Source organism: Haliotis rubra, unplaced genomic scaffold (genome assembly GCF_003918875.1).
Source record: "Haliotis rubra isolate DU_JTF1 unplaced genomic scaffold, ASM391887v1 Scf321, whole genome shotgun sequence".
In the NCBI taxonomy this organism is placed as follows: Eukaryota; Metazoa; Mollusca; class Gastropoda; order Lepetellida; family Haliotidae; genus Haliotis; species Haliotis rubra.
The window spans coordinates 64,639-89,890 of record NW_025766993.1 but is presented as its reverse complement, the minus strand read 5'-3'; the positions used below and the strand labels follow the sequence as shown (position 1 = coordinate 89,890).

Below are 25,252 nucleotides of genomic sequence, written 5' to 3'. Positions count from 1 at the left end.
CATATACCAAAGAAATCCACCTGGGACAGGTGTTTGCAATTCAGATTATCCATATCCAAGAGTCATCTAAGAATGCTTTAGTTTCTTTTCCGACTTGGTGCTTCCCCACAGACAATGCATAATGTATGAGTCGTATTTCCGTGTGTTGCCTTGTTCCCTGGTACATGTACGTGTTTTTTGTTCTTGACATATCATCAGTGCACATCGCTTGTACTTACACGATGAGCTGAATCTTCTGGCCAGTGCTGCTCATTGTAGGTTGAGCATTCATAGCATCCCGGCAACTCGAGGTGCACCCTCTCCTATGTTAAAAGAACAGAAGAGACACATTGTTACCTACATCCCAAATTATGACTTTTTTGTGCTTGGTGTGTTTCCTATTATGTTGGATGCTGATATCAGATGTTATATACCTGTTTGTTTTACTGTAATGACACTACACAACGTTGATATGGTCTCCAGCAAACGGAAAGAATTCTTAACATGACTGACTGACTGACCGAGTTTGGTTTTACACCGCTTTTAGCAATATTCCAGCAACATCACGGCGGGGGACACCAGAAATGGGCTTCACACATTGTGCCCATGTGGGGATTCGAACCCGGGTCTTCGGCGTGACGAGTCAACGCTTTAACCATTAGGCTACCCCACCGCCCCTCTTAACATGACACTCAGCGATGGCACAAATATGTATAGCACTTCTTGCATCCTGTCGCACATTACAGAAGATGCCTGTGAAGGTCTAGTGGAGTGGCCTGGAGCTGCTCTCATGCCTGATGTTGTTATGTTGGTTGGTTGGTTGATTGGTTGGTTGGCTAGTAAGTTGGTTTGGTTGGTTGGTTGTTGAACGCCACACTCAGCAATATTCCAGCTATATGGCGGTGGTCTAAATAATCGAGTCTGGACCAGTGTTGTTATGCCATACACCATGTACTACTCTCAAAGTATTCAGTACACTAAACATGACCATAACATGAAACATCACATCTATGACAATATAAGAATGGAACCCTTTCCATAACCATAAGAAGATACTGCCAACTACAGAACCGATGGTTAAGGACGTGCTAAGCCGGGGGGATCTTAGTTTTGTTTGAATGAAACTAACAATATCATAGACACATGAAATGTTGGCTATAGGCGGCGTTGTTTGTACCATCTGACTGTATCATGTGTTAATGAATATTATGATGGAAACTCTTATCACTGATATTTATATAACAGCTCTACCTTTGACTGTAAAAAAAGCGGGCCTTTAATGTACACGGTTTCTTAGTGACTTTAAACGATAGCATGTACGTAAAACACATTTCAAATATCTCTTAAATATCCCAGTTCGGACACACCAAATAGTCACACACATCGACAAAACACACCAACTGAAACTAACCACAAATGGACAATGGGGCACTCCCTGCCTAATACTGGAATCCCCAATTGGTGCTACTAGAATGTTTGCACACTCTGTTTTCGGTACAAGCTGATGGAGCTGGAGTGCGTGATTTATTTCCATTACAAAACGAGGAATGTGTGTCCAGCAACGCTTTATGCATCATGTCAATATAATGGCACACGGGTAATTAGTATCATAGTTGCGCGTGTACTGAAGTCACAATGGTCTCCTTGCGAAGGATGCGAAGACTAATGCGATTTTTGGAACAATAACTGTGAGTGTTAATCAATAGAGTTTTAGAATCAACGTTTTTAATTTTAACTCCGAAATGTTTGGAAAAGCTAATCAGAGTTTCATTTTTTCAGAATTCCAGATTGATGTGATATTGGAAATCTAACATAATAATCAAATCAATCTGTTACTGGAAATTCAAAAGTATGCATAACTGTAGCCATGAAAAAGGTTGTATGCATAAATCTTTGCGTGTGGCGAAGAAGCAGATCAGACTGGATGCAGATTTCAATGAACGTCCTAGTGCATGTGGTTGAGGTACCGTTTGGAATGATGAACTATACATGAATAACCGTTAGGTCATGGGAGGTGTAAGGATGGAATGAGTGAGTGAGTATGGGTTTTAGCAACATTCCAGCAATATCACAGCAGGGCCACCAGAAATGGGCTTCACACATTGTACCAATGTGGGGAACCGAACTCGGGTCTTCGGCGTGACGAGCGGACACTTTAACCATTAAGCTACCCCACCGCTCCAGGGATAGAGTAGATGAATGTGAGAGGAGACGTGGATGGGGATGGCGAGATTACGTAGCCAGTTTAAAATTCTAAGGTTATTCATCCAAACAGTTTTATGGAGTAGAAGATAAATCACTCAAAATTAATTCCACGTTACAGTACAAATGTGAATACACATTAAGGAGCTGTCATTAGCGTTGAAATAAGAAAGTCTGTTAAACGCGCCACCATTTCCCTGTTACTCGTATCATGTATTTTCTCTCCGAAGCCATACGTGCAGTTCTCATTATGTACTCGTAACAAGTAAACAACACCGTAGATAAACATATTGTTTTGTTGTAGTCAATATGTTCCAGCGTAGTTAAACATTCATGAATCAACAAAATGAAAGACCGTCTTGCCTAGCCCAGCATAAGCAAGCCATTGCATGTGTTGAAAGCTCTTACCCTTTTTGTGTTATGCGACTCATTAATTGTTTAAGGTATTTCCTTTGTAATACATCAACTGCACCCAATCACTTTCTCTCAAGAGAAGCTTTGTTCTCTTTACTGATGACTTGTTCTACTGAAGTAGACATGTACAACACATGTTACGACGACCCGTCTTTAGTCTGAACACGTTGCTGTAGGTGCGATTTGTGTTCCACAGTGAACCACCGCTTATCCGTACTGGACCCTTTCGAATAAATCTGTCCGTAATTCTGATCACTGAGTCTTTGTTTCTGGACAGGTAAATATTACTTGTATCATGTCACCCCACCTTCCTTCCCTATATTGGGCGGTGGGGTAGCCTAATGGTTAAAGCGTTTGATCGTCACGCCGAGCACCCGGGTTCGATTCGCCACATGGGCACAACGTGTGAAGCTCATTTCTGGTGTCCCCCGCTGTGATATTGCTGGAATATTGCTAAAAGCGGCGTAAAACTAAATTCACTCACTCACTCTTTCCTAGTATACTACTCTGTTTGTGTAATCTTCCGACCATTATGGTGTCAGATGCAATTATCGTTTTGCCTGTACTGTCACTATGTTTGTTGTTAGTTGGTGAACACTGCATTGTCTTTGCATTTGTTCATTACGGGTGACACCGTTAGGACACGCTCTCTTATCGCAACACCAGGTGTCAAAATCTCAATCATACTCGTGAAATGGACCCAGTTTTCCGACTCCTTATGATTATTGAAAGGTGGGTTTTTTCTTCTTTATTTACATAGAATTGATCTTCAGTAACCTTTGCTTGTCGTAAGAGGCGACTAACGGGATCGGGCGGTCAGGCTCGCTGACTTGGTTGACACATGTCATAGATGCTCGTATTGTTGATCACTGTTTTGTCTGGTCCAGACTCGATTATTTACATACCGCGGCCATATGACTGGAATGCTGCTAAGTGCAGCGTAAAACTAGACTCACTCTTCCATTTACAACAATTTCTCCTGTAAAGAGATAATAGGATATATCCACGTTTGTTAGTTCCACACATTCATTTCTCTCCCATAATCAAGTCTAGGAAGTTAAAATGAAATTTCAAAACACCAAGGATAGGCTGTGACTCACGCATGTTTAAGAACCGAAGGCAAGGACTTTAGACAAGATCATATGCCTGCCTCTGAAATTATCGGTGAAAACAACCTGGTGCAGATGTGTAAACGGGAGCTGTTGGCTCACACATCGCCATCTTTCCAGATAACAGCTTAGCGTCAATCTATAGGCGGAAGTGTAGGCGTTCATGATTAAGACACATGATTATCGTGCTTCTAATCTGGTGATACCAAACAGCGATATGGACACTGTATTAGATAGCATGTGACCGATGCACCGTCAACAGACTAAACTGGCTTTGAAGATCGCTTGACTTTAAGGTTTTATAAGAATCATCACTTAGATAATATATATCTTTTTATGGGGAATATACCACTGCTGTCAGATAGGGTCATATTTGCAAAGCCGTGTTTCAAATTGTCAGGTCTGTTCGGTAAACAAGCAGAACAATATTTAGTGTGTGAATATCAGGATGTATTTTTTCAGAATAACCGTAATTATAAATATAAGCTCTTTCCATAACTCTTTCCATACTCTATGTATGTTTGTTGTTGTTTAACTCCGCACTTTCCAGCTATGTAAGGGCGGTCTATAAACAATCGATTCTGGACAATACAATCCGGTGATTGAAATCATGAACATCGATCTACGCAGTTGGTATATGCTAAGGCAGAGTCCATTGGACGATTCTTACTATATCATAAGTGCATCTTTAAGCTCAATTCAGTAGGTTTGTGGCACTCGCTTACTGGAAGAACATGGTGACATCAAGTGTCTGTGCATCGTATCAAAACTATCTCTAGGTTAGACACATTTACTGTCGGCAAAATATTCCGGATTAATATTCAACTAAGTCTGACGCAAAGGAACCGCGTGGACATCCTGCTCATGTCAGATTCAGGATCGGCGTTCGAATTAAAGAGAAACCGAGAAACTTGTTTAAGCTTAATATGTTCGTACGTTCGCAGGGATACTGCTGTATCAGACAACAAACAAAATTGTATGAGTGTTGGGAGCCAACGGTAGAGCTTTCGAGAACGCCTGGTGTCTTCAGCGATATTTGTGTGTTCTATTCATATACTTTTCACCGTTAGTTTGCGTTAATGGATAATGGAAACATTATTCTCTCGCATCGACGTTTTATGTTTGCTTTGTGTGGACCCGTGTACCTTATATGAACCCACGGGGCTCGCTGTTCAGACTACCAATTACATCAACAATGTTGGAGAAAAGTATAAATTCAATTGTTTTGTCATTTTCTTGATATTCTGTTGAAAACAAACATAAGCTGACAAATAAGATAAAAATGCTGCCGAATGCATCGGATCTTCACACAACTGAGGGACGCAATTCTTCACAACGGCTTGAGACATATTAAGTATTTTCATTAAGGAATCATGGCAAGCTGGGTTAAAAGTACAAATGTACATGTACGTCAAATGTTAACTTTGGAGAGTAAAAGAGTTGGCATAGCTCACTGGCTGTATGTTAACAGCATTTGTGTGTAGCCATGTCAAACATACAGGTCAATCTAGCATATGGTTCCTGGATACAATATACGCATTCTTCCCAACATACTACATATCTCATCCTGACAGAAGGCATTCCTTTTCCCCTGCCACCATCCAAAAAAGAAGAATGTGCCATAATACAGTGCTCATTCTAAAGTGTTCTGTATTTCCTGATAAATAGAACAAAATTAGTTCTCTCAGGTTATGTTATTTCTGAAAATGCAGACCGCGCCCAGATAAAACGACCGACCCTTCAGTTAATACATTTACAATCGACACTTTCTATATACATAGGACAATCTAAACGAGAGTTTTGGTTGCTCAGCAAGTTCTTACTGCCGGACCGAGTTCATTTTGAGGAGATATGAAGAGAGATTCCAACACTGTATAGTGGGTTAACAAACGGCACATACACGCCCGCTAAGATAACAACAGAAGCAGTCGTTATGATAACAGTGTTATAGATGAAACATCAACGATCAATGCTATTAGGACTAATGAGAAACCACAAGCGTGCATTTACAGAAATCGCTGATTGTAATTAATCCTTTAACAAAATATTTCGAGGAAACATGGCGGCCTTGTGTGCTTGAGTTTCTGAAGAGCTGTTCCAGAAATTCACCAAATCAGATTGCAATGTTTTCCTTCAAACCTGAGCCTATTCATCTCTACTGTACAGTCAATACTGTAAAATAATATGAAAACATTGGAACTATCAGCAGTGTTTTTTCAACTTTTTAGGGCAGGAAATTGGTTCGTTATTGAATCTTTGTAACCAAGTTCAGTCGGAAAGGAGAAAAGGAAGAGCCCAGAAGGCTTTTTTTGATAATCAGGGTACAATAACAAATAAATTGGTTCAATTGTGCTTAGAACAGCACATCTGAAACACAATAACCCTTATTTTCAAATTGTACTCTGTTCTTCAGATGTTTTATGTTTTGTATGTAGTTCAACGCCACGGATAGAAATATTCCCGTTACATGACGACAGCTTGTGTCCACACAAACCAGCATCTGATATAAGAGCAACAACGAAATCATGTGTAATTCGATGACAATGTGTAATTCGATGACAATGTGTGATTCAATGACAATGTGTGATTCGATGACAATGTGTGATTCGATGACAATGTGTGATTCGATGACAATGTGTATTTCGATGACGTGTGATTCGATGACAATGTGTGATTCGATGACAATGTGTAATTCGATGACAATGTGTGATTCAATGACAATGTGTGATTCGATGACAATGTGTGATTCGATGACAATGTGTATTTCGATGACGTGTGATTCGATGACAATGTGTGATTCGATGACAATGTGCAATTCGATGGCAATGTGTGATTCGATGACAATGTGTAATTCGATGACAATGTGTGATTCGATGACAAGATGACAATGTGTGATTCGAGGACAATGTGTAATTCGATGACACACAATCAACCAAGTAATCGATCTTTAGCGGTTAGATTGTGCGTGGCTACTGTGTTAAATCGTCAAACCTTTAGATATGTATCTGAAAAGAACTGTTCAAGTACATAAGCCAGTACATCTAATCCAGTACATACTCGTATTATTATCTGACGTTTTACATTTCACTTCATCATAATCGAACATGACTGATAAATATTGAATGTTTGAAATAGATCATAATTCGCCTAGTTTAAGGATTGGCCAGGTCTAACATATACTGAACTCTTTGTGTGTTCTGTTTACTATCGCACTCAGCAACATTCAAGCTATTTGACGACAGTCTTCAAGTATGCTAGTCTCGATCAGAACGGAGAACGATGGCAGGTAAAGAATCAAGTAACCGAGTCTGACCATCAAATCCACCTCGTCATCTCTTTCGACCAGGAAATGCTTCTGGGGATCTGACCACCGTGTGATGCTGAACAAAAAGCTGAAATGGTCGTTGATATCCCGTATGAAATATGACATCTGTTAACGCACAATACAAAACGCTTAAAGTTTGCTGATCATATGTACAGAACATTTCATGACAGTTAATGTAAAGGCAAATAAATTACGCCAAAGAGTTTAAACGTTTGGTAATTACTAGGTTTAGGTTTATGAAGTTTGAAGGTGAGCTACAGGGCCTAGAAGGTCTGTGGGTGAAAGGTTAGTATCAGCTTTCAGTATTTTATACATTTGCTGACTGACATTAGTCGGTACTGGGCGGAAGTACCTTCTGAAAATAGCCTTTACGATGTCTGAGGAATATAACTTTTCTCCCACAGACCATCTGTCTGTATCTTTCGCCAATGGAAGTTCGCTATTCAAGGAAAACGTACAGCAATAGCCCACAAAATATTTTTTTTGTCATTTCGTAATGGGGAACAGTTTTTATGAATACGATAAGAATTGTTTATTTGCATCTTTTTAAAAAAAAAAAATGTTACCATAACTTCCGTCTAGTTGGGCAGATACTGTCATCATGTCAGTCATCGATGTACTTAAACATTTTGAACTTGTTTGACCTTAAAAGCACCGGTCACATCACTCCACATATAAGATAACATACATGTTTAAGAGTCACTATGGATGCGCAAATCTGGTACGATTTTATAACGGAGTTTCAGAATTGCTGAGTAGGCGGTGATAAAACACATACTATTTATGACAGATTTAAAATCTATACCGATCCAGCAGTACCGTGTACAGAGCATCTGCCGGGTGGAAGATCGTTGGTTCGACCCCCTTGTCGCGTCATGCAACGTTAAAAGATGGTACTTATTACCCTGTCTGACGCTACTTTTTGAGGGTGTGGATAAAACAATGCTGAGTTGTCTCACAATTGCACCATGTGACTCGGTCAGGTAGCCATGCCATCATCATCATCATCGTTGTCGACGTCGTCGTCGTCATCGTCATCGTCATTATCATGATCACTTTACATGCAGTTTGCACTTTTAATGTTACATTTATTTGTAATATATTGTTCATGTGATACATTTGGAAAATGCAGCACAGATATTGTCATGACAATGGCCATCATACCTAACCTAAATAATAACTACATCAATAGATGTTCTTACTGATTGTTCCGGAAATGTAATGAACTTTGTTCGATATCAACAACTTAATGAAGGTATTTAGATGAAATAATTTCCTGTCAATACTCATGAGATGTTTTTAAATGGTACTACTGAGCGCTTTAGTAGAAAACAGAATAATTATTGAGATATCTGTTTTACAAAATCCCAGTTCGTACATTAATGTTTGTAAAACTGCGAACACCTAAACGTTTTGCGGTAGACAGTTTAGGACATTTCCAAATTTGCCACATCAGTAACAAAAAGGTATGTCCAATGCAATACCTCATTATAAGTGCCATAGTTTCGCGTGGTTGAGTCTTTTAAGTGGACGGTTATTGATTTGTGTGTGTCCTTGTGTTTGTGACGTTGTGCACGTACTTTGCGAACACCTCACAATATCACACCTAATCATGATATAGTGGAAATGGCTAAAGCGTGTCTGCAATTAACAGAAATTCTTAGGAATATGGAAATGTTTTTGTCACTTTTATATTATTTGGAATAAGGGAATACACAAATATAATACACAAATGTCAGGAAGTCCACTAACGGAATCTCAAATTGATTATACGATCCAAGGATTCACGGAGTCAGGAATCATTTCTATAAAGGCGCACGTGATCACATGTTACAATAGGTTACGAAAGAAGTCGTGCTGAGAAATTATTTCCTTTGAGATCACGAGTCAATGCAACGGGAATGTTTGTGGGCGCCTAATACATTCACGACGGACAATTATTGACAGTAATTTATTGCATAAATCGATTGAATTGGTGGCAAATTACTTGAGGCTAGCACGAGGGATATCCGTTGTGGTCTAACATAACACTGATCTGCAGAGGATAACGACAGTTTAAAAACACCAGTTGTTAGGAGTCTGGTTACTTTGAAAACTCACTGGATGCAGACAAGTTACCTCCGGTGCGCTGCTTATCTCATGCCGTGGTAGCGTTGCACTCGTGCGAACAGGTGCTAAGTTCCACGCAGTTGGTCAGACTCGAAGTGGGTGTGACCCTTCCATGTGCTTCTTACATGATGATAGCCAATGAAACAGCCTAATGTATTAGCTAAACAACATACAGGGTATACATTGACAAGCGATGATAACTGATTGAATCATTCAGTATACTCTATCAGCACTGCAAGACGATTGGAAATTTGATGAAGCGAAAGAGGTAATTGCACTGATCGTGCCTCCAGATGCGATATCTTAGGAACTCTGCCTTAAGGGATTCTCTGTTACTAAGACGCTGCAGTAACGGTCTGACTTCCTTATCCCCAGCACAGATGCGGCGATAATCACACCTGCTAACAAGAGAGTGCTTTTCTTACATACACAATAAATGAATGGGCTTGAGAAGATGCGATTCGATGGTTAAGATATCATCAATCAGCTTTGCGGTTACTCCAGAGGCTTGTGTTTGTGTATTGGTTTACGCTCCCGCTTGCTGCGCCAGAACATGTTCAAGCAACAGCGACGTAAAGTTCTGCAGATGCCTGTGTCTTGATTGTGATGCTGTCAGGCCCTGATGGTAAGCCATCAGTACAAGATTGGCCTTTGCCTACTTCTCGTAACCATTCGAAAGGGGTCTTCAAGCCGCATCTGCACGATTCTCGAAGCGCTATCACTTTAAGAAACACATATCTTGAAAGAGGTGCACATCTCAAGGCTGGACGTAGGGATAGCTTCCTATAGAGCGCTAACTGAACTGGTATCTGTACCCAAGGAGGAAATTACACCAGCAAGGATGGAGATGTGCAGACTTGTGGCTTATGCTGTAATAGGTTCAATAATAATCCACGACGCTGTATCTGTTGAGAAGAGCCGAAAGAGGTAAGCAGCATCAATGATGAAACTTCCTTCGTTGTTATAACTCCCCTTGCATATGCCTCTTCTTTCCTGTTGCTTGCTTGAAAAAGGCTGTGGGTACTTTCCTAGAACCTATGTCTGAAAATCAATGCACTGGGGCAGTGTGGGGCTACACAGCAAACTGTGATTAGATTACTTAGATGAATAATGCTCATTAATGATTAACAGTTTTCTGCTTATCTCAAACCATTTCAGAATTTCGTTTGTCAGACAAGAAGATCCATCAAATAATGATAACATTAATCTGTGTATACCCAACCGACAGTGTGATCTACCTTTCTGTAGTTTCCAATTAGTCCTTGAACTCAAGCCAGGCTCTGCGTAAGACACTGGCACATCTGAGTAGTGAGGATGCTGTTGACTAGCGGCTTTCATGTCAAGATGCTGAGCCATGTGAAATTCCTCGTACAACCTCCGTTCTTTACAGTAATCCATATCAATAACCCACATTAATTGCACTGACAGCGTCACTTCAGCACGATGAACTAACACGGGGATATGTATTGGTGGGAACTGGTACCATTCCATGTTGAAATCCTTTCAGTCAAACCATTGAAAATGCCGGATCCAGAAGGTGTGGGATCTTCATTGCCTTCAATTTGTCTATGCAGTTAAATTAAATGGCAAACCGTTCCGTGTGTGGGTGGGGTGGGGGGTGTTATCGGAGTTTATTGTACGTTTAATTTAGTATTTTAGTATTCACAACGGAAGTTATATCCGGGGACGAACCATAATTGCTGGTCCCTTTGAATTCGGAGTAACCGTAGCCTGCTGCATAACGAAATATAACGGCCTCCTAGTAAAGCATGCCGCGAGGTGGGGTGTAATTAAGTTCAAAGTCCAATTGATGATTATTGCACTTATGCAGCGCACACATGCACGTGTACATGGCTGCTTGTACAAGCCCCGGCTGGTGTTTGTTTCGCTCACTGGCATTCCACGACGCGGTTAAAGGTGTGTACCCAACTCAGACACAATATTGTGACTGGAGCCTTCCAGGATCTCATTTATTCCAGGATTGTGGAGCTGAAGGCAGAGTAACAACAAGTACCATCTTTTAACGTCTTTTGACGCGACCTCGTATCGAACCACCGACCTTCCGCTTCCCGATAGACAGTCTGGAGACACAATAGGGTTTTGTCCTGTTCGCACTGTCCGGTGATCTTTTTTTAAATATTATTTCAAAATGACATTCGGGGCGATGGAGTAGCCCAGTGGTTAAAGACCGGGGTTCGATTCCCCATATGGCCACAATGTGTGAAGCCCAGTTTTAGGGTCCCCTGCCGTGATATTGCTGGAATATTGCTAAAAGCGGCGTAAAACAAAACTCTCTCATTCACTCACTCACTCAAAATGGCATTTAGGTACACAGTACTCAGAACAATATTACTGTTACATAACTGTACATGTTGCAGAGGGAATAGGTGTAACACGTGGCAGAATAGGAATGTCATCAGGATTTTAGCTGAAGAGAATAAGAGGCCACCTACATCTGTCCTTCTGTTAATTCAAGTCTCCCGAGCACAAACCCTTTATTTATCTCAATCTGCAGTAATAGTAGAGAATGTTTCATATGAAATATTTCCATCAGACATCTGCTAAAATAGCCCATTAAGATTTTAAGTCAATACATTTCTGTGTTAAGTACTTTCCTTCCCTCGAATACGTTTAACTATTTCTACATAAAACAGATCGAAGAATAATGAATATTTGCACTCCAACCCAATGTCTTTTTTACTGTGATCCACTAACCGCCTTTTGGATCAAAATTGCAATTATACCTGAAAATCAATAGCCAAGAACGTCCCTGTGTTTGTAATCCCCTGCATTACCAGAAAATACTGAGCAGACTTTGTGGATAAAAGTATTTATCCAACATTTACATCTCGCACACGTAGTCCCAGATTCCATCAATAAGTAAATTTTGTCATCATTATTTTTACTGATCCTTTGGGAAACCGTTAGCAATGAACATTGTTCTTTCTTAAAGTAAAGGTTATAAATGCAATCTTTGTGTCATTGATTACCTGTTTCATTAAAGAGTGGCATGGATTTAATTTGGAAATCAATCACACTGCTCGCCTGTTTCCGTGGTACCTGATATATTCCAGATTCTGTTTCATTTCTAATTATATCTGTAATAGCTTCATTACCATAGTAGAGCTTAGAAGGAGACAATTCTGTCTGGTCAATTGACCATTTCAATATTGCTTTGGATGTTATAATTACTGCCTTTGTTGAACTGGGACACCAAGTCTGCGATGTGTCGATATCAATCACTAACTCATGTTGATAAACATACACCAGATATGCATCAGCATACAAGTAATACAATCTTGTTCACGTAATACAATTTTAAACAACTTGCATTAAATTTACCAGGAAGAGTGTTAACGCCTGAAATGTTAAAATTATTCATTTGGGATAGAAATTAAGGAACAGCATTGCCACTTTCAAAACTCAGTGGACACGTTGGAAGGATATGACTGCAAAACAAAAGCACACTGTTTAATGCATCTCCACTACCAAGTACCAAGTCGTTGAGTCAACTTTATAATGTATTTCTTGGCTTGGGCTTAACCCAGCTATAAGTGATACAGACTCGCTGAGTACATAACCGTAACATATGGTTAAATTAAAATGCATCTTCCAGGCCTACATTTGCTATTTTCGTCGTTTAAAAAAGGAAAAAAGATAAACGACCTTTTAACTACTGGTCTGTCGGATAAGTGTGTGCAATCTTCATGGAGCTGTCTTCTCGTTGGTGTCTATCATCTAGGGAGGGGGTTATCTGCCCTCCTGTGTTCTTCTCGCGTTAAGGAGGGTCGTTTAAATGACAATCGAGATGATAAGAATATGTTTGCCAGAACACGGTTGCTGATGTTGCTCTGATGACTATTGATACTTTGCACATTCCAAGCCAAGCTTCCCGTGGTCTTCATATTGGCAACAGATGGGTCAGAAGTACACGCTTGGTTTGAAAATTCCACACAACACACGCTCTGTTAAATTTTGTATTACACGAAGACAGGAAAGATCAGATTTGTCAGAAATGTGATCAGGCATAAATCCGCTCAAGCTTTTCTATTTTGGTTGGTAGAACGCATTTAAAATAATGCTCTTCTCGTTTGCCTATTAGCTACAGTGCAGGGTCATCTGAAGAGCTCATATCGGTTCTGTGTGGTTTCGTATTAGATGCCAACACTTAAATGTCTATAATTCCTGAGCCTTGGTCGTAGTATTTTATCCACCTTGTGAGACAACAGTTCCAACGACGCAGGATTATCCATAGTAGGCAGCTCTCGCTAAACTGTTTACCAGTACACCCTACATAAATAGAGATCCGGTATTAGCATTTAACACTAACCTTTTTCGCAGGCCGGGCCACGTGTAATTTCGTGATCTTTAGCGCTAAAATTCACTGTAAACCTTTGCGTAAGTTTCACGTGTCAGAATATGCTGGTCGCGTTTTCGAACCTCAGATTTTCTCAAAGACTGATCCTTAAACTACAAACACCACATGTGTTCTACAAATTGTAACCCTTTATGGTCTGGTTTTCGTCACATTTAGATGTGACATACGTAATACTGTTAAACATAATTCACTAACCCAGTTATATATCTAAATAATTATAACACCATATATACATATAAGACTATACATTCAAAGCTTATGAAACTGAAAAAAGGTGTCAAATCAAGTTTCCAACCGAACATGCTCCACTTATCAAGACCGCAGAATGACTCCAGCTTAGAAGTTGCTCGGTTTTGGAAAGGGTTTTTGACGTTTTTAATCTAAAATACTTATAGCTCAACTTGAATTTTCAACACACACATATAATAAATCATTTCATACGTAAAGTCAGATCCAGATGGACCCACTGTGATTATCTGGCACATATCAGCGCACGGACATCAAAACAGCACATGACTGTCGACAGCAAAACACATATCAGTAGCTCGCTGTTGTAGATTCCTCTATCTGCTGTTGATCCCTGCGGCTTCATTTGTACAGATATGAACATGTGTTTTCCACTATCGGGCAACAGCGTATTACAAAATGACGACCTTCGTCTGCGCTACTAATCCTAGTTTCGTCTTCATGACAGGAGGTATGTCCATTCCGTCGGTACCATCCAGGGCCTAGATTTTCGAAGCTCTCTTAGCGCTAAGATAGTCGTAAGTGATGTACATTAACATTAACTTACGACTACCTTAGCGCTTCGAAAATCTAGGCCCAGGCGTTCGCTTTCTTGCCTGCTCTACGGTTTGGTACACACTGGAATGATTTAATGGAATCGTACCGCTGGCAACAATTGGTAACTGCAGTCTACTGTATGTATGCTTTGAGGTGACTCAGGCAAACGGAGTGACAGTAATGCGAGTATTGTAAAATGAACTGCGTGTGCTACTGCAGTTGGATTGGTTTTAAAGATGCTAAATGGCATGGGATCCGGAATTCTTCCAGACTGTCCTATCGCAATATCACATAAGGACAACGTGGCATTTGGCTTTGAGACATGGATATTACATAAATGAAATGATAAGGTTGTATAGCATAAATGACAGCCTTTATTGCAGGCCTGCATGGTACGTACGAATGACTTTAATCATAGATGATATATATAAGTGATGCCCTATTGCACACAGTTCACTCTAAAGCCATGTGATATGGTTTTATTATATAGAAAGTACAACATTCTTCAACAAAGCTACGTCTAGACTCAATGCCAGAAATAAAATGATGGACTTTTATCTCAGGCGGGTGAGCATAATGTCATACATTATTCCGCACCCACGAACCATCGCTGCCCAGAACCTACTATTTCTGTATTCAGCTTACTCATCCGACTAAAATCTACCACAGTATACATTCCGACGCGTCACTGGAGACGTCTACCAGTTACATGGGACTTAGATGAACGGGTTTGCAACAGCTAAATATGAAACATCAATGCAGAGAATAACCAGCCTCGATTATCTGGCGAAATGATTCCACTGGGCGTAAAAGGCAGTATAGCGGTGGCAATTATACAAATGGATAACTGAAAATCAGTGGTGTCCCGCCATTCACTACCACAACCGCGGTCTAATTCCGGAGGAACAGACAGACAAAGAGGTCTCTGCAAGCACTGGTTGTCATGCGATTGTGTATTGAATCGTGTGCAGTGTCTTTAAAGACATATGTACAACCACCGTTGTGTCGAACGTTTGATGGGTCGAACGTAAGATTGTCTGGAAGTAAAAACCTGGCTAGCAATTCTCGAAACGTTCCTAGCCCTACGAACTTCTTAAACCAATTCTTAACACACTGTCTACGACAAAAGTTAAGAAATCTTAGGGTTACGAACATTTCGAGAATAAGGACCTGGTCCCTGCGTATTACTTCCTTAGTCATCTTGTTTGTAACGAACCTCGAATAACACGAAGTAATCACGTCGATCCATTCAAATTCGACACAATGGTGTTTGACGGTCTAATAGTATGGACGCATAACAGAACAGTCTGTTAATACGGATGAATATATGGATAATGAAAATATTCTTTCAATCACACATGATTAATATACAATGATGGAATTACAATTAAATTCATATATACCAAATACTAAAATACATTACTGTGTTTATTTATGACAACATCAGTGAAGGTTCAAACGCATTTGATGCCTTCAGACCTCACTATCACAATCCAGTTTCTTTGTTACTGTATTTCAATATTTCCCAATTTCCACTATGCCTTTTCAGAGTGTATTAACAGATCACTTTAGCTGATCAATCATAGACAATGACAACCTGCACACGAAGGGAGGTCACATGTTCAAATGTTATACTGCTTTTTATTCAAATATAATGACAAAATTCAATTGCTTTTTTTATCAATCTTTGTTAAGAGGGCAAAGAAACAAACAAAAAATAAGGACAAAATACATAAAACATGATAAAATCCGACAAATTTTGCCTAGCAGAGTTTCATGAAATGGAATCAGTATCACGCTGGAAAACACGATTCCCTTTGCTTGGCAACGCAGGCAATAAATGTGGAGTTTGTGGGTCACGTTTCTTTGATGTCGTGTTGAGGACCGAAACACGTCAAAGAACCCTGGTTCATGCCAAGCTCTGAAAGAAACATGATCAAGAATTCCAATACCGATAGGACTTTGTTCAGAAGTCCACAGCGCATACTAACAGCTGCATTATGCCTTCTGTTTTTCCGTTCTGTTTCCAGTGACCATAAATACAATCAGTCGTATTTTGTTCTCCATCCACGATAATGTTAGGGATCACTACCATGGATTTAAAAATATTTAAAAAATAAGTGTTAAGTACAGACGTAACATGTGACAGTGAAAGCTGTATAAGAAACCGATAAGCTCAACGTCGAATAAACAATAATCACGTTAGTTCGAAATGTGGACATTCATCAAACAGGTTGACAGCTACATCGATTTCAGGGCCATATATCGACTCTGATACTCAAGCTGGATCACCAAAATGGAAGGCAGTGTCGATTTGATGTTTCTTGGGCTCAGAACGAAATCTTTCAGAAACACATTATCAGGCATCTTTTGTTTATATCATTTGATTTTGCTCAGAGGACGTTTCTCGGGGTATATTGTTAAGGGGATGATGGATATACTTTCGGAGATTTTGGTAATTGTGAAACAGAAATCCGCATTCCTTGAACAGAACTGATTTCCTGATAAATTGTTTTAACTGGATCAACAGACGTTTCATACCTTGATAACCCTAAGCTGTTTATGTAATTGGTAGGAACGTCGTTGGAAGGCATTGTTCGCTATGTTTTGTTTAAAGCAGTTCTTCACATCACACGATGATTCCAAGTGTTAGCTTATGGGGGTCATGTACATTACATTCCAAGTAGCAGTTATTTGCATTAGATATGTATCTGTATTTCTAAACCAAATATATATTTTATATAATATATCCAAATGTTAAGAAGACCTATTGTTTTCATATGATACTCTGTCATGAACACCCGTATTCTCATAGGACTGTGGTTAATCTTTCATGACACGAGTCCCTTAACTTCTTTTAGTAGTAGACGTTGGCAGTCCCTACAATACGTGTTTGGAAAACAGTGTTTCTGGACAAACAAATCGTTATTATTTTTGCCGTTCAATATGTGATCCCGTTTGTTTTCAGACAGTGCTTGACTATAGAACTACAATATGACAGACACTATTGATTAACAGAAATACTGTCCCTTTTATATGTATGTTAAGAAGAGTACAATAAAGTCATTAGGAGCATACATTTGTAATGAAGATTTATATGTAGACTCCTGTCAGATATTGAATTTAATAACCAAATCCCCCATTGTCAGCACAAACGACCATAACCGAATTACGATTAGAGAAAATTTCAGTTGTAATTACACATTATCATAACAAGCATATTGCTTTAGTCATCGCATACAGAAATCACTCTACCATTACGCATTGTGTTGCCCAAATCAAAACGACTTCCCACGTTTACAATAACATCGCAATAAAACAGTCTCAGATCACTTAGCAAGGTTGAACGTCATATTGTGCAAATATAATCTATTGCATGATCTTTTATTAGCCAGCGTTTTACCAGCTGTCCTGATTCATGCAATTACTCACTTGGTAGAGTTTATTATCGTAATTGATTTGAAATTTACTACTCGTATTATGTATTTGCAAGGTTCACGGGTGATCGGTAGAGTGTCAAATCTAATCAGTATTTGATAAACTATGGTAATGTAATTTTGATCCATTAGGCTGAGAAACACGCAACTACTTGGTCTCAATGGGCCTTCTGCGTTCCATTTGATTGTCCGGTAAAGGCGAATTGTTTATGGACCATCGTAGTGTGGCAAGTACTACTGCGTGGGTTTAGTTAAACAAAACAAAACCCTTCTTGTTTTAGGTATTGTCCATTGTGACGAATACCGTGTCATCACTGATTTTAAGTCATCCATTAATACGATTTTCTCAATTATCTTACCATTGATACTTGATGGCAGATAATCAAGGCTGATTATCATCTTGCGCTGATGTGTTACAAGCTTTTGGTATGGAGATCATACTAAACCACAGATCTCTTCATTGAACGACATTTAATGCGAATTGGTTTATGGAGATAAGTATAGAGCTATACCGTTTCACTCGTGTACGTTTATGAATATGATGTAAACTATAACAGCGTTATCAAAAGAATCAAACTGTTTTCATGTTACCCAAAAACGTATTGATGGTTTACTGCATCCGAGCATTGAAGACGTTCGTAACAATAGCATGTATCATTATAAAACACAAATATACGAAGAAAGAAATTAACACGCTATTATCATTCAACACGTGGCTATGAAGCCCGGTTTTGTCATGTGTCCTGTTTCCACACACACAAGGCATGTTTGTTTGTTATCACACATAAAATGAAAAAGACATTTTCCAAAACAGCTTCTGCATTTGGTCATCAAAGAAAGCAACCGTACATATGCTCCCAGGTCCTGTAGGCAATGTACAAATAAATGGCACGTGTCCATGACATGCTGTTCTGTTGGTCAGTAGTCATGTACTTATGACATATCGTGTCACATATGTGCCAAATAGAAGTAACCGAAATACCTTTGTTAATTAGAAGCAAGTATATTCATGCAACTAGGTGTCGTTGGCTGTGTAGATATATTTGTCATTTTTGTCCATTTTATACCTACATATCTTGTAGCAGTTGTTCCAAACCAGATGTGGAGTGTAAGTCATCGAAATACCTTTGTTAATTGGAAGGAACTATACACACGTACAAGGTTCTGAAAGCTATGTAAATATGTCATTTGTCCATAACATTCTGTTCTGTTGTGTTGTCGTCACACATGTTATCTGTGACAGATGTCCCTACTTATATACAACCAAAATATCTTTGTTAATTGGAAGCAACTATAACCAGGTGTTGCTGTATATGTAAATGTATTTGTCATTTTTTCGATAACCTATCGTTCTGTTGGTTTGTGGTCACACACAAGATGAAAATAACATGTTGCTTCAAAAGTGTGCCAAATTTGCTGCCGTATGTAGCTCACTGAAATACTTTGGTTAATTGGAAACAACTATATTCAAGGAACCAGGTGTTGACGGCTATGTAGATATAGATATGTCATGTGACAAGAATATACTGCTGTGTCTGTAGATACACAAGGTGAAAATGGCATGTTGCTTCACAGTTGTGCCAATTAGGCTGCTACAAGTAGGTAACCGAAATACCTTTGTTAATTTGGAGCAACTTCATTCATGCTGCCAGGTGTAAAAGGATACGTACACGTTTATGTCATGTGTCCAGAACAAACTGTTCTGTTAGTTTGTACTCACACAGAAGGTGAGAATGACATATTGCTTCATAATTGTGTCAATGAGACTGCTACAGGTAGGTGCCCGAAATACCTTTGTTAATTGGCATCAACATTATCCATGCTGCCAGGTGTTCAAGACAATGTACATGTATATGTCATGTACACATTGCATACCTATCTGCTAATTAAGGTGGAAATGTCATATCGTGTCACATTTGTGCCTAATGAACAGCGACACAAGGTAACCGAAATACCTTTGTTAAATGGAAACAAGGTCACATTCGATACCGATATATGGTTGACAACTGGCGGTCTTTGCATCGGCTGTCCGAAATCACTTTTAAAAGTTAAATGCAGGCACATCTAAAAATATGCAAGAGGATAGGTGAAACACTATTGCGAAACAATAGCAATGGCATTGTGTTGATCGGGAAAATGCATCATGCCCTTGTGGTATTCGACATGATGTCAATGTCTAATTATAACATGTAAATGTATGCCATTACCTATTTTTAATGAGGTGAGATGAAATAGGGATATAAGCGCAGCGTTCAAGATCAAATCACTTATCTCACCTGTCTCTGTGGATGTGGCAGTGGATGTGGCGTGGATGTGGACGTTGCTGTGGCGTGGATGTGGCAGTGGCTGTGGCTGTGGATGTGGCAGTGGATGTGGATGTGGATGTGGCTGTGGAGGTGGCAGTGGATGTGGATGTGGATGTGGATGTGGATATGGATGTGGCAGTGGATGTGGATGTGACAGTGGATGTGGCTGTTGCTGTGGCGTTGCTGTGGTAGTGACTGTGGCTGTGGATGTGGATGTGGCTGTAGCTGTGGCTGTGGATGTGGATGTGGATGTGGATGTGGCGTGGCTGTGGCTGTTGCTGTGGCAGTGGCTGTGGATGTGGCTGTGGCAGTGGCTGTGGCTGTGGATGGGGATGTGGCGTGGCAGTGGCTGTGGCAGTGGCTGGTTGTACCCATCAGAACTACAGTCGGTTTTGTATTGCTCTCCCTCTGAGATACCCTTTGCAGTGCAAAATGAATACAACATCCAAACCATCCCTTGTTATACCTCCTTCATATCGTGTACAACAGGTACGATCTACGTTTCTAACGAACGGATAAACCGAACTGATTTGGGACATATATTGGGCACATATATATTTGAGTGGAAATGCTTATAACGAACTTCGAATACAACGGACTAAAATTATATGTCCTTTGAGTTCGTTATAACCGTAGTTTACTATGACGTTTTTAGGTATGAGGCGGCCAGGGGATCGGACCACCGACCTTCCGCTCTCAGGGCCGACGCTCCATCCAGTAGGTCACGGAGGAGGTCAGCGTCACAAGGACTATCTAGGTTAGTGGAATACTTGGGAAGGTATCAGAAGGTTAAGGTAGGCAGCTCTGATTATTGCCTGATAAAAAGTTAAACGACTTCTCAATGCAAAAGCCATCATCTATTTACAGAAAGCATAATCATTACGGTAAAGTCAATATTCCAATTTACCTGCTGTAATCGATACCATCGATACATAGAGCGGTATCCATGTCAAGAATTGCTATTAAACGTAATATCGATAGACAATCAGTGCCATTTGATAACTGCAATGCATCGATAGTTCTATTGATTGTTATCCCTTAAAATGTTACCCAAACGTTTATTCTACGCGAGAGCGTAATGATGATGAAAAATAACGTCATTATGTTTGCACGTCACAGAAAAAAGTTCCATAGGCATAATTCATATCAACAAGATCATATCAGATGGAAGTGAAAAAATCATAAATGTTCATTCGGTTAAGCTTCATGATAATGTTGACGACAAAGGGTTGTTGGAGTATTAAGCCTCAAGATTAAACAGATTAGGGTAATATAGACGATGACGTTCCAGTTTTAACCTCAGTCATTTGTAACTTAGTCCAGCAAACTTGGATAGACAAACAAAAGCAAAATTATACAAAACAGTGAGGTCGGAGATTTCACTGGATTCCGACTTGGCCGAAAGGCTTGTTTCACAAAGCGATCTTAGAGTTAAAAGACCAGCGTTAATTGTCTATATGGCGACTGTCTGTAGATGACCGAGTCTGAACCAGACAACCCAGTGATCAACAACATGAGCAACGATACACGCAATTGGATACGATGACATGTGTCAGCCATGTCAGCGAGCCTGACCACCCGAGACCGTCAGTGGCCTCAAGCATGGGATGCTGAAGACCTATTCTAACACGGGTTTTGGTGTGTTACGATATTGATAGATCTGTGATCACTTCCGGGAAAAAGCGCTGGACACACCTGTCAGAGTGGTATTCGAGGTAGCGATGTTGCTGAGCACATAACATTGACATTCTAGAACCTTTGGAATATCAGTCTTTACAGTCAAGGAGACCCTTTGAATCAGTGTCCACCGAATTTCAATCTTCCACAGCTTCAAGAGGAGAAAATATATGACGACTAAAATCTCATGTCTCATGTTGTGTTAATGAACGTCAGTATTAACAACAGCTTTCATTATACATATGGTCACACGAGCCTCCTTTAACACTACCATTGTGCGGTTAACGCTATTTCTCAACTAAACACTGAAGAAGCATTAAAGATGCCAATTTCGGCCAGCCTTCATTCCAAAGGGATACCTCCGGAACTATTAACTATCTGAGAGTCGGGATGAGGGGAATGAAGGGTGTTCGCTGATGCTTTCCTTTGAGCCAGAATAGATATTCCTTTCAAGCATACGGTTTCTTCACCGTAAGGGGCTTGGGGTGTAGGTAATCATACTTACCCAAATTCCACTGATTGTTATGAATAACATCGAACACGTCCAGTCTGCTGTTGGATTTGTTGGAAAAATCTAAGAGGAAAATGAAAATTTTAGAGCAGAGTTTATTTTGTTTTGATTCCAATCTACCACCACCCTCAAAGAATTTCAACTGGTCGGTCCCTTAACCCAGGTGAAACCTATTTTCATATTTTCTGATAATTTATCTGGCCTTGTATTGTGATGCGGTAATGGTTGTCTTTTTCTCAGAACTACATGATGTATGTACGCTATATGGTGTACTTTCGTCAGTATAAGAAAACACAGTGCTGTCGTTTTCATATGCATACAAACAAAAAGATTCAGCGCCGACAATTTACCAGCGTGTGTTATTTCTTTGTTGTCTTTTATTACAATTTCAGATGCTGCAACAAAACAGACTCTACTACTATTTAATGTGACGATCTTATCTATCCGAACTCTGAGGTTAAAATACCTGGTGTGTAGACAGTGACATATATCCTTTTTTCAAATTTCAAGTAGATCACACGTTCAAGCTTGGATTGACTTGTGACGTATATAGGTTAATCACTCCACCACAATTCCACCTAGACATATAAACCATTCTTGCGTAGAGAGGATATATGGGCGATAGTCAACTGGTGGAATGTGATACTCGTTATCAAACCATTCAGAGTGCTTCTGGATCCAAGCAAATCACTGCTTTGAAGACAAGCCATTACTTTATCTTATGAATGAATAATTCACTCTGATGCACATTGTAATTTAACTCCTACGTAAATACTAGTATCTGTATATACCATTAATATATGTTTAAATGTAATGTAAATACATTGTTGCAAATTGTCACTATCATTAATGAGATATGTTCACAAATTTCCTTGTATACGTAAAAGCTTTTTAATGATAACGACAAGCCATTTACATTGCCCTATATTTATAGACCACACAGGAACATGCTCAAAGCACAGCGCTATTAAGACACCAGTAGGTTGATCCCTTTGCACATGATTTTATTCTCAGCTCCTTTGGGAGTGCACCAACTTGTTGGCCGCTAGAAGGTTAACGTCACGGGTACCGGGTACTCATTCACTGCTTCGTCATATGAGCGAAATATTCTCACGTTCGACGTTAAACCCAATTTCACCTCACCTCACTGCTGAGTGAACAGAGGCGCAGTTTGAACAACGAATTGTGCACACCTTGATACAATGTAGTTGCAGGGCATACACGCTATTCATTACACACACGAAGTCAAGGACGCACGCACACATGTATGTATGTATGTATGTATGTATGTATGTATGTATGTATGTATGTATGTATGTATGTATGTATGTATGTATGTATGTATGTATGTATGTATGTATGCATGCATGTATGTTGTGTGTGTGTGGTTTGTGTCTGTCTATGTGTGTCTGTATGCAAGTGAGTGTATGTATATGTATGTACGTATGTGCGAATGAATGGTTGGATGGATACTCTGCGCGGATATTTATAAACATATGATAGTTCCCGAGTTACTGTACCTATACTTGAATTAAAATCAACTTGGTAACTATGCCAGAGCCGTGCATTTGGTCATTTTCAATTTCACCTGATACCTGCATCTTTCACGTATGGAAATTTTCTAATGGACTTCTAATGTTCCTAATTAGGAGTCAAGTATCATTACATATAGTTGCTCCTTTGGGTATAACATATAAGCCTCCCTTTGTATTTTTTCGCAATGTGCTGTACATTCCTGCACTGGTTATAAACGTGTATGGGCAAACATCAGTAGCCAAGTTGTTTACAGGTGTGAGTTAGTCCCCATTGAAAGGGCCCGACACTTCCATTAGACAGTATAAACAGTCTGTTCCTGGCCGAACTTGGTCGTCAGCTGGGATATCTGAAAACACATGTAGTCGGTCTTGACAGCTGTTGTTCCAACTTTGAAGCCAACGTGGGATGTGATTTATCTTGCACCGCTGATGCTACGATAACATTTTTTTCCAGCGTGGATCAACTATCTTTGCGTAGTAAAAATAGTCTTTCAACTTTGATACCGATAACAGCGATGGCTACCTGAAATTATATCCGAAACATTTTTCAAAAACAGTTTTCAAAATGTTTCAATTTATAATGATTTTATGGTGTATGTGTGTGTGTGTGTGTGTGTGTGTGTGTGTGTTTGTCTGTCTGTCTGTCTCCCTCTATGTGTGTCTGTTTGCGTGTTTTGCTACGGATATTTGACACCTGAAGTGTAGTTTTTAAAGGTCCGAGGGCAATAGCTAGGCTTACCGCCAATTATTCTTATATATTCTTATCTCGTGATGAAACCGAGGTGTGCGGCTATGATCAGAGCAAGAAGGACAAAAATGAAACAAATGTATCCAAGAATGCCATGCAAGTCTAGATTTCCGAAAATGAAGAACGTTCCTTGGCTCAAATTTTATGTTTTATGATAATAATTTAGGAACTGTTTTTCTGCAAAAATATGTATATTTCAGAGACTAGATGTTAGTCTATAACGACTTCAACAGCTCAATAATAATTCAGACATTACTGTGCCGAATATGAAGATGAACAAAATTTAAGGATTTGTCAGTAGACATCTATATGTGATGGTGTGACGACCACACAAGTATTCCAATAAGTGATGATGGCCAAGAGTGGGGTGTGACAGCCAAGGTCATACGTATTGCGCATGTACAAAGAATCAGACACACAAAAAGCACACTTAAAGGAATGAATGACGGGGCCGATATTGTTTAATGTAATTTGATCAAACACTTTACCTTCAGGAACGACAACTGTTTGCAGTAATATGGACAGTTATAACAAATGAGTCCATTCTTGCACTGAGCAGTTAGCGTTGGAGTGGCCATTTGGGACATTGCAGTTGCCGGAACCGGTGGGTTATTTCCTGACGGACAGATAACTGGGTGACAGGCAGGGAGGTTAAGTAGCTCAATCACAGATAATTCAAGACACCTTATTTCACTCTTCCGTGGTTAGGAGTGGGGATTGAAGTCTCAAGTAATTGGTT

General features: G+C 39.7%; 1 protein-coding gene across 4 annotated transcripts in view; it reads left to right on the top strand.

The window, feature by feature from the left end:
* Positions 1 to 25,252, top strand: part of LOC124283783 (glycine receptor subunit alpha-1-like) — a 71,826-nt gene that overhangs the window by 9,077 nt on the left and 37,497 nt on the right. The window contains exons 1-2 of one of the 4 annotated variants that reach the window (XM_046719805.1): positions 9,157 to 10,065; positions 20,698 to 20,799. The exons of 1 other annotated variant lie outside the window; for it this stretch is intronic. In XM_046719805.1, coding sequence (XP_046575761.1) covers positions 9,980 to 10,065; positions 20,698 to 20,799 — 188 coding nt within the window. In that variant the 5' untranslated portion in view covers positions 9,157 to 9,979. Of the gene's footprint in view, positions 1 to 9,156; positions 10,066 to 20,697; positions 20,800 to 25,252 lie in introns of those variants that run through there. 2 more of the 4 variants (XM_046719804.1, XM_046719807.1) reach the window with 2 other exon arrangements.